At 39.5% G+C, this 11,616-nt stretch overlaps 1 protein-coding gene across 1 annotated transcript; it reads left to right on the top strand.

Moving 5' to 3' along the window:
* The first annotated feature begins 3,822 nt into the window (after nucleotides 1-3,822).
* On the top strand, nucleotides 3,823-10,132 carry kcnk13b (potassium channel, subfamily K, member 13b). Its single transcript, XM_068343186.1, has 3 exons — nucleotides 3,823-4,159; nucleotides 7,732-8,519; nucleotides 9,977-10,132. Exons 1-3 carry the CDS (start codon nucleotides 3,823-3,825, stop codon nucleotides 10,130-10,132), a joined length of 1,281 nt encoding a protein of 426 aa, XP_068199287.1.
* Nucleotides 10,133-11,616: the final 1,484 nt, after the last annotated feature.

Raw genomic sequence — 11,616 nt, 5'->3', positions numbered from 1 at the left:
TTATTAATATAGTCACCACAGTTTAATGATCTCAAGAGTTGAATGAAATAAGAACAGAATGGTAAATCAATTTTAAATTTAGATGCAGCGCACAGCCAGCTATGAGGAATAATTGGCAGCAAAATCAAGTTCCATGAAGTAATGGCAGAATTATTTTGAAGCGCTTAAAAATAAAAGGAGATTTTCTGTAAGAACTAGATTGGCGATGCATACGGATAATTGTGGTTGGTTGAAAACATCTCAGTGGAATGTGTTTTGCTTATGTTCATCTGAGCTGTTTTCTTTTGAGTTGTCAGAAAATTTCTTTTTTTTTTAATGTATATTAGCGATTCCTGTATCATTAAACCATACTAAGGCTTGGTTTGTTTAGCGTAACTGATAAACCTGGAAGGACCCCGTCTGCCTCTCTGTCTCTATGGAAGATGTAGCAACTACTGTGCTACCAATTAAAGATATGCATTAAAACAAAAGAAAAAGTGTAAATCCACAGGGTATGGGATCATCTCCATGTGATCTTTCTCCAATTGAGAGATCTACACCCACATGGACATTTCATTTCATGCTGTTCCCTGTCAGCAATTTTTCCTGTCAAATGATGTTAAGCAGTGCAAACTTTCCATGTATGTATTTCCCTTGAGTGTACTCTAATAATGTAAAAGTGTTTGATGTAAAGATTTACTGAAAAAAATTCTGCTCCAGCTAATATTATGAAATCAAGCAATAAAAGTAAAAGCTTTAGTTACAAGGCTGACAGAACAGAGTCCAATGTCTCAAGGAAATATTCGCTTCCAAATGTTTTTTGACAACTCTCATGGATCTTAAGATTTAAAGGAAGAGCAGTTCTTTCAGTCTAATCTGTTTCACTGTGTGGACCAGGACTACGTGTGGAAACTTTTAGATTGGAGAAAAACACAGGACATTAATTAACATTAAATCCAGAAGGGCCAAGTCAAAGTGTGGACCTGATACAGACCTTTCTTTTTTTTTGCTCTTATTTTATTCTAAATGTAGCTTTCAGTGGGTGGCATGGTGGCGCTAAGGGTAGTGCTGTTGCCTCACAGCTAGGAGATTCTGGGTGCGAGTCCTTTCTGTGCAGAGTTTATGTTCTCCCTGTGTCTCTCTGGGTTCTCCAGCTTCCTTTCACCTCCAAAAGCATGCACTTCTGGTAAATTGATTGTCCGTTGATATGCGTGAGTGGTTGTTAGTCTTTCGTGTGGCTCCGCAGTGCACACACTCGGAGTGTACCCCACCTCTTATCTGCAAGTCAGGTGAGATAGGCTCCAGCAACCCCTGTGACCCTCAAAAAGTGAAGAAACAGATAAGAAGAAGAATGAACAACTTCTATTGCAGTTCACAAAACTACATTGTCTGATAATCTTATTTGATTCTTACAATTGTTGGTTACATTGACATGATTGAATATAATTTAAAAAATTTAATTACAATTACCATCCTCAGAGCTCTGAATGGCCTTAGGAAAAAACACTTTCCTGCTCACTCTTTTGATTGTATTTTTCATCTACAGTATACACTTCTGTGTACTGTGTGAAAATAAAACTGTCTTGTACCTTTAGCTTTTTCTGACAGTATTTTGTTCAGAAGGAAATATATGCTTGGAACATCCCCAACGAAAGAAATCTGTTTGTTTTTTAATCTAATTGAGGAAATGAGTACAGAAAACATCTTATGAAACATTTCCATTTGTGCATGGTTAGAATGATTGGACTGTCTCTACATGCAGTCACCTGCTACTCTTCAAGGGCAGGCAGCTGTTATGCAAGAGTAATAAGACACACCATGATGATTTAGATAGATAGATAGATAGATAGATAGATAGATAGATAGATAGATAGATAGATAGATAGATAGATAGATAGATAGATAGATAGATAGATAGATAGATAGATAGATAGATAGATAGATAGATAGATAGATAGATAGATAGATAGATAGATAGATAGATAGATAGATAGATAGATAGATAGATAGATAGATAGATACTTTATTAATCCCGGAGGAAATTGTATATATCCACTGCTCAGGCATTACATAACAAATAATACTGGATAAACACAGGACATACCACAAGACATACATTACACTAACAGACAGACACATGCAGCACTAACAGGACTTATATACTAAACTATAACTAAAATATAAACAGTATAAAATTAAAATATAAACAGTATAAAATTAAAAAAAATATTACAGTATTTAAATACAAACAGTATAAAATAAAATATAAACAGTATAAAATTGAATTAAAATATAAAACAGTATAATATATATATATATATATATATATATATATATATATATATATATATATATATATATATATATATAAACAGTATAAAATAAAATTTAAATTAAATTAAATTAAATCCATTCAACCCCGTGCTGACCTCGCCACCCCCCACCCCCCCGCTCCTCCTGAGAGAGTCATTGTACCCCCTGATGGCACGGGGCACGAAGGAGGACCTCAGCCTCTCTGTGGAGGTGCTGTGTGACAGCAGTCTGCCGCTGATTTCTTTGACTCACCTCATTTAAACTCTAAAACTAATATTGATTCAACAATAATCTATAAATCATAGTTTTTGTTTTTGATAGGCTGTTGCTTGTTCTAAATTATAATTATAACCACTATACTTTTATCTTCTGTACTTCTTTCATTCCTGTAAAAAAGGTGGGAGAGTTGCTTATTACTTAAAATTAATGCAGATTGGATTTTTGGCTCACAGCTTTATTTCATGCTTATAATTCTTAACAAAATAGCTTTCATTGACAAGATTAAATTTTAAGTTCCTGTTCAAAGGACAGCATAGCAACAATTATGTATTGTATGATCAGTTCAATTTCTTGTTCTCTTTATAAGTGTTCCATAGTAACTAATTCATTTGCACTTTTTAAATTAAAAAAATAGTTAATGGAGTTATTTAAAACTTAAGAACGTAATGGTTACTCTGTCTTACAGCAATGCACCAAGTGATTTATATAAGTTTTTCATCAAAACTAAGAAAACTGGGAGGATATGTCCTCCATGCGTCTGAATGAATCACTTTTACAGAAATAGCTCTTTGTTGTCACTGTGACAGTCAATAATTTATTTCGAACCCTCGTTCTTTTCTGACATTTGCTCACGTCCTCCACAGGTAAGCGAGGGCAGCACTGTAAATCCCTCCTCAGAGCCCGGAAAGGTCAAGTGGTATTGATTTCACCGTGGAAGCACGTTAGAACCAAACCTCTAAGGCTGAGATCAGGTGGACAATTTTTCAGAGAGATCAGAAATGTTAATAAGAATTGGCTCTTTTCACACGTTGACATGGTGATTACCACTGGATTGATCAGATCTGGTAAATAATCCTTCAACCAAGGTAAAGAATAGCTTGAGGATGGGAGTTGATCTGTCTGCTGGTGCGTAAAACGCGAGATCGGGGGTGGAGACTTTGGAGAGACAGAAGCGGAGCGCACAGGAGCAGGAGTCCGCATCCACAGGTTGCTCCGCAGTATTCTACACCTCTATAAGGATCTTGGTCACACAAAAGGAAAAGTACATCTGTGGAAGATAAATGGGGATAATGCGTTTGGACGCACGCTTTGGACTTGGAATAAAGAAAAGCTCAAATTGAAAATGACAAATCCAGAGCCATGGACAACTCCGTTACAACCTGTCTGAACAACATTGCATCCGTTTTACATTGGGCTCCTCTGTCGTAACGCATCCTGCCAAGGTTTCCTCCGAGGACTGTGCGTTTTATTTAAAACCATCATGTCACAGGTCCCTCACGACTGTTGTGCCGCGGTGACAACAGCAACATAATGGCATGTAGGAGCGGCTGCTGCTGCGGCTCCGGTCCGATTAATGAAGATAACGCGAGGTTCCTGTTGCTGGCTTTGTTCATCATCATCTATCTCCTCTGTGGCGCCGCCGTCTTCTCCGCGCTGGAGCAGCCAAAGGAGCGGGAGGCGAAGGAGCGCTGGGCGCAGAGGTTCGAGCGGTTCAGCCAGAAGTATAATCTGAGTAAGAAAGACCTGAATAACTTCCTCAGGAACTACGAGGAAGCGAATGTAGCAGGGATCAGGGTGGACACAATCAGACCTCGTTGGGACTTCACCGGCGCATTTTACTTCGTCGGAACTGTGGTATCAACCATTGGTGAGATGCAACGAAGGAAAAACTGTGTTTTATTAAGTGTTAACGTCGTTTTGTCACTCTATATGTAGGAAAAATACACATTTGTAATTCACCTGTATTTTGTAATTGTAAGAGTTTAATAACACTTTCACATTACAGATGAAAAATAGTTACAGACACCAGAATGTAAGGTAGCCTCAGAACAACTTTGCACACAGTATTCTTTCATAAAAGTATCACCTGTTCGTTGTATGTTTGTGTTTGTATCTAGAAATCCCCTTCAACTAATGTTTAACATCAGATGTGCAACATTTCTCTTTTTGGCTTATCACAGGTAAGTTGATTCATTGGAGTCAGAAAAATAAGAGGAAATCAGTGCATTGGAGGAAGATTTATGCTATTCAAGTTCTCAGCCCTATCTGTGTCAATAACTGTCTGAGGTTTGGGCGTAGGCAGAGTAGAAAACCTGAATCCAACAGTCCTGCTACAGAGGACACCAATCAACCTATTGATCTTTTTGTTGTGGACTTGTTGGGCACACTCTGCACTCAATTACCTGAAGGATAGTGCAAAATTTCTGATTGAAGTGAGTGGAATCATGATGGGTCACAGTTTTCCTGGCCCCCTGCTCAGATGAAACACTTCTGCCATTACCATCTTGAATAAGTTACATGATTAAGTACAGCTTCTTCTTCTTCTCCTTTTAGCTTTTCCCTTCAGGGGTCGCCACAGCGAATCAGATGCCTCCATCTAACCCTGTCTTCTGCATCCTCTTCTCTCACACCAACTACCTTCATGTCCTCTTTCACTACATCCATAAACCTCCTCTTTGGTCTTCCTCTAGGCCTCCTGCCTGGCAGTTAAAAACTCAGCATCCTTCTACCAATAGATTCACTATCTCTCCTCTGGACATGTCCAAACCATCTCAGTCTGGCCTCTCTGACTTTATCTCCAAAACCTCTAACATGTGCTGTCCCTCTGATGTACTCATTCCTGATCCTATCCTTCCTGGTCACTCCCAGAGAGAACCTCAGCATCTTCATCTCTGCTACCTCCAGCTCTGTCTCCTGCCTTTTCCTCAGTGACACTGTCTCTAGACCAAACAACATTGCTGGTCTCACCACAGTTTTGTACACCTTTCCTTTCATTTTAGCTCAAACTCTTCTGTCACACATCACACCTGACACTTTCCTCCACCCATACACTCTCCATTCTTAAATTTATGATGACCTTATCAAATAGCTTTTTCATATGCTATCTAAGCTTTTTTATATGTTATCTAAGACCTGTTGAGTACAGCTGAAGGAGAAAACCTTTCTAAGAGAGCATTGTATTAGAGAGTGGAAGAGAACAGTCACACTTTCTCATGTTGGGGTACTTTTCCTCTGTGAGGAAGTTCCAGAAGTGTCCATGAACTCTGGACTTCAGCTGAATGTTGGCTTATGGTTCCAAAATCTCATCTTCCACTCCAGAAGAGTTCAGGCAAAACACTGAGGCAATTTTTGACGCGACTGAATGAACCTCACTATCTTCTTGAAATGGATTGCACATAAAGGCAGCGACTGGCTCAAAAAAAGAAAACTTTTGAAAACATTTGTCAATCTCTCTTGCATCTCCAGCTCTGACGCCAGGTGCCAGATCATGATGCGGCAGCTTTGAGGAGAGATGTTAGATAGATAGATATAGACTTAATTAATCCCGAAGGAATGCTGCATCTCTCATTTGAAAACATTGACTATTTATTAATTAGTTGACTCAGCTGCTTCAACGAATGCCTCTTTTACCATCTCTGTCTTGGAAGGACTTCTTGCTCTTAATCATGACTCACCCAGAACAGTGCTTCGATGGCGGCTGTCGCTTTTGAAGTTGGTTGGGAGAAGAATGCCTGCTGTCTGGACAACTGGCTTTTTAGTTCCATTACCTTTGTCTTTCTCAGCTCACTTTTCGGCGGAAAGTCGGTAGTTTCTATGAACAGTCTGAAAATGACAGTCCACCTTTCCCTTCTTTGGTATTGAGAGGGTAGACTGAAAGATGGGACAAATGCACTTCGAAAATGTCATAGTGAAAAAGTCCAACTTGTGAGAGTGTTACATTTAATTCAAGAAATCTATTTTTTTAATATCCTGCAATCTACCCGAACTACCGTTGCGATCTACCAGAACTACTGCTGCGATCGACCTTTCGATCACAATTGACATATTGAGTACCCCTGCCTTAAACCCTTAAATAGATACGCTCAAAGCCAATACAGGTAGTTCTAGTTCTTGTGGTGACAGCATGTCAGAATATTTAGGAAATTTAAGCATTCTCATTGTGACAACAACACCTAGGGAAGATATGCTGTAATGTGTTAATTAATGAGCTTTGGAGGTGGTGGTTGCAGGGTTTTTTTTAACTTTTGACAGAGCCAAGGTGCCTGTTTGGGTGTTTCTAGCCAACTCATATTAGTTCTCATGTTTGTCATATATTAATTATTGGGTCAAATAACTCACCTGTGTTACATTTTATTGCATGCACAAAACAAGGAAAGAAACACACATCCATAAAATGCAGCCCATTTAGCTCTATCGGCATGTTTGAAAGAGAATGTCAACCCAATTAGTGCATTCAAAAGTAATAAGGATGTGGAGGCAATCAAAGGCTCCACAAGGAGACTGCCAGCAGCTCAGCAGCAGCTCAGCAGCAGCACTCTCAAGCTGCAGAGTATGTTTGGGCAGTCTAAGTTAGGCAGTCTTTTTCTATAAATGATAATTATGTTGTTAATATTAGGAGCTGTTATACCTCTGTTCAGTGAAATCATCACTCCAAAAAACTCAAAACAAAAACCTCAAAAAATAATTGTCGACAGCGCTTCAAATACAATCATTTTTTAAAGGTGAACAGGCAGACAAGCAGGGCGTCATGGGCTTTCTGTTCTGAAATGATAAATGAAAAAGAGAAATCAATGACATAAGTGCAGTCTTTGAAAAGACCTTATACCTTAAGTCACCAGTTCAAAAGCAAAAAGGAAAAGTCACATTAAAACAGAATGACAGAGCCCGTAAAATTAAAGTCTGAACACAAGACACTGAATACTCAGACTGAGATGTGAGGAACACAAAAATATATTTACAGCTGTATATTTTTATGAAAACCCACACTTGAAGCTGGTTGCTGGGATGTGTTTGGATTTACAGCATCTCGCATGTTTAAGTGAGAATGACGGAGGAAGGGAAAGGGAAAGAAAGAAGGGGAGAGAAGACTGTGTCACCAATGGCAACCCAGAGAATTGAGACGGTTGCGTGAGTAGCTTTCAGTCAGGAGGGGAGATCGTAATAAGTTATCATGATGGGAAGATGTGCCACCTAGGCTGGAGTCTATATGTATCACACTCATACTCTGTGCAGTTAACATATATTACTGAGAACAGTGTGCATGGCTGTGTCTGAAGGTATCGAGTATGATTTAACATTTCTGTCCTTTTATTCTAGATACTTAGAAGTGTCAAGGACAACAGCTCAAACTGAACTTCTCATCTTGGTGTTTACATAATTGAAACTTTGCATAAAATCAGCATTTGTAGGTCTTATATTATGTTTTTGTGTGTGCTCCAGGGTTTGGAATGACCACCCCTGCCACCATTGGAGGAAAAGTCTTCTTGATGTTCTACGGCTTGCTTGGCTGTGCAGCCACCATCCTTTTCTTCAACCTCTTTCTGGAGCGTGTCATAACCATCATTGCCGTCGTCCTCAAGTCCTTTTACGAGCGACACCATAACAAAGATGTGCTCCCAAACAATGGCCGGCAGGTTTCTGAAGGAAACAGAACAGTTGGAGCTAGGGGGGGTGGGGGAGCAAAAGGAGGGGATCTGGCTGGTTGGAAGCCTTCGGTCTATTGTGTTATGCTCATTCTAGGAGTTGCAGCTATCTCAGTGTCCTGCTGCGCCTCGCTCATGTACTCGGTGGCTGAGGGATGGGGCTACCTTGATTCGCTGTACTTCTGCTTTGTGGCCTTCAGCACCATTGGGTTTGGAGACATGGTGAGCAGTCAGCGGGTCGTCTACGAGGGCCACTCCACAGCTGCCTACCAGCTGGGCAACTTCTTCTTCATCCTTACCGGAGTATGTTGTATCTACTCCCTCTTCAATGTAATCTCCATCGTCATTAAGCAAGTCCTCAACTGGCTTCTGAGGAGGCTGGAGGCCCCCTGCCGCTGTTGTTTACCCCGCAGAGGTCACCACCCACATCGGCACCCCAGACGGAATGTAGTGGCCCCGGGTAACCTGCGTGCTCGTCGAGACATGTCCATCGAGACGGACGCAATAAATGAGAGTGAGACTGACAATGGGAGAAGGATGTCAGGGGAGATGATCTCCATGAGGGACTTTCTAGCAGCTAATAAGGTGAGACTTTCAGGTGGTCTAATATGATCAGGTGTTCTTCCATGAAGCATATTCACCTATCTGCACGTTGCCCTATTATAATGCTCATGCAAGAAAGCACATACTCAATTATTTGACTATGTGTTATCTAAGCACTGCTCACTCAGTCAGGGATTATACGAAACTAGACACAAAACAAAATCTGAATTTTGATGCGTTCATGATTACTCTGACTGAAAGTTGCAACTGAAAAGATAATCACATATGTTGATGTAATGCTTAAGAAAGGATGTTAAGTGGATGATAAGTTTCATTATTGTTACAGATTCAAACAATATGGCCCAGATTTTAGAGACTGCAGATAAATTAAGGCTACATTTAACTGTGTAACTATTTGGTGGATTGCTGTGACATTTAATAGACACAATTCCCTCCCCACGTCATAAACTGTAATCAGTTTGATGAAAGATGTTTGACTCATTTAGCACTGTCGCAAGGAAAAAAATATCAGTTTGTCCACTACATCGATTGATGGCTAGAAATTTGTGAAAAAACAACACTTCTCCACAACAGTGAGAATCAGCAGTTAGCATGCTACACAGGGGCCATGAAAACAGTAGAAATTATATGTGCTGAATATCAGAATCTGATCACAATTGTTGGCAGGATGACATGATGAAACTTAGCTTTGCCATAGTATCATCATACATCCTTTAGCATGGTATTCATTGTTCTGTATTCCTCAAGGATAACACAGTGTGATGGCTACTGAAAAGACGACATAACACTCTAACAAGGTGCCTGCAGTAGGAGTTTTTGCTGAAGAGACATATGTCAATAAATTTAAATGTTTTCTTTGTTTATACTGTACATACATACAGTACATGCATACATACAGACGTACATTCACACACACACACACACACAAACACACACACACACACACACACACACACACACACACCTACATGTAATGCTACATGAGTGAATGAGTTGACAATCTATCACATTTGTTGGTAATTTTTATAAAATTTAACAAAGACAACAAGTCAGAAAATCAACAAAGTAAATTGAATTCACCCATTGGGTAGAACAAGTGTCTGTCAATATGGAATAACTGGTTGATGTGACCTTAGAAAATGCATGTTACTGCATGTTAATACATGTGTGTGGAAAAAGCTCTATTTCAATTGATATAATATTGATGCAACACATTTAAAATCATATCATAAATTGAAAAATTGAAATTTTGAAATGATTACTTATCATCCTCATTCATTCATTCAAGCTGACTCATTTTAGGGACGAAAAAGCACCATGTGGTAGCCTGTGAAATCAACCTGTGAAATCAATTATACCTGCTACCAGCACAGCCTATTAATGTTTGTTTCGTAAGGCTTCGTGGTTGCATGTATCACTTCCAAGGCAGCAAATATTCCCTCCTTTGCTGATTTCTTTATCTTTCTCCTTGCCTGCAGGTGAATCTAGCTATTATGCAGAAGCAGCTTTCAGAGATGGCCATTGGGCATCCACGCCAGCCCAGCTCCAGTTCACATCAGAATGGATTCTCAGGAGGGGTGGGCGCCCTTGGCATCATGAACAACCGGTTGGCAGAGACTAGCGTGGACAGATAGGAGACGCAGCAGGTCTCTTTTTTAAAGGACAACAAAAGGCTGAAAGGAAAAGTTCACACTGTGGATCACTTCCCTAGAAGAAAATACTGTATTTGGGTGATTAAGGACTTGGCCTTCTGGCCAGGGAGAAATAGAAATATAAAAGCCATGTTCTACTCTATGAAGCAGTGCTGTTGCTGCATGCATAAATCATTAATTCCTAGTTATGCTGTGAGCATGAAATATACTTAGTTTCTAAGCTAATGTTAAATTGCACTGTTTGCAAGACTCTAGGTATATACTATCAACAGTACATCTTGATCCAAGTAAACCTTTTGTTAACAAACAACCACACAACTCATTCAAACAACACCTATAGCTATCCCCTAGATTAAGAAGCAATATGTGCCAGTTTTTCATGTAACATCAAATTATTTACAGACTTTATCCTTTGTCTACAGGTTTGATGTTACATTCCAAACCAGTCACATCTGAGTAGTAAACCTAGAGATGTACTCTTATTAACCCTACTAAGTAGGTCATGCCATTTGCTAATCAGTTGAATACAGAGCATGGATTTCCATAAAAAAGGGTGGGGTCAGAATAGATCACATGAAATCATATAATTTATTAACATAATCTAGTTTTTCAGGGAATAATGCATGGATCTTGATGAAAAGAATCTGGCCCATTTAAGGGGGTTGATATGAATGACGACATTTCCACTGCCTAGACCCAGCTCTGCTGGACTCAACTGGCCCTAGTATCTGGTACTTTTCTGCTGGTCATTTTGTTTTGCAGATAGTAATTCCTCAGGAAAGATGGTTGCCATGCAAAAATGAGGTTGTGTGTTTTACAAATAGACAGCCGGCAAAAACCCTTGGACCCCAAGAAGGAGAAACTGACGGTCTAAAAAAGGAAAAAATCAGCATTGTTTTGTTTTTGTTTTTTGTTTTTTTTGCTCAGACAAAAACTAGCCAGGAAAATGAGGTAACAGGAGGTAAACCCACAAAACAAAAAAGATCAGACAAGCAGAGACATAACCAGCTGACCAGGTAACCGAACATGATGGAATTGTCTGGCTGTCTTGTCATATTCCAGCCAGGGAATGCGCCAAGCTTCCTTGTCACATAAATGCACAACACTTACAGGAAAGACAGAAAATGTAGGTGAAACAGAAAATAAGCACGTAACAAAACAGGATCCTAACAGTGTGCTCTTCAACACAACTTATCTTGTGATCCTCTCATCAACAGTGTAACACAGAAACATCTTAAATAAGAGGGCTGCAGTAAACATGAAGTTACAGTCACAACAGTAGATTTATTGTTTGAATGAAATAAATTGCGCTGAGTAGGATACCCAAGTTGAGTAGAGCTAGCTCTATGCGTTTATTGGAGTTTGCGATTTGATATCAATCCAAAATCCTGATCCATCATTGCGTATAGCAATTTCATCTAAAATACTATGATGTGAATTATTAAATTACACTTGAAGGGCTAAGA

This window comes from Antennarius striatus, chromosome 19, assembly GCF_040054535.1.
Source record: "Antennarius striatus isolate MH-2024 chromosome 19, ASM4005453v1, whole genome shotgun sequence".
Classification (NCBI taxonomy): Eukaryota; Metazoa; Chordata; class Actinopteri; order Lophiiformes; family Antennariidae; genus Antennarius; species Antennarius striatus.
Note: the sequence above shows the minus strand (reverse complement) of the source record. Positions and strands in the feature narration are given on the sequence as shown.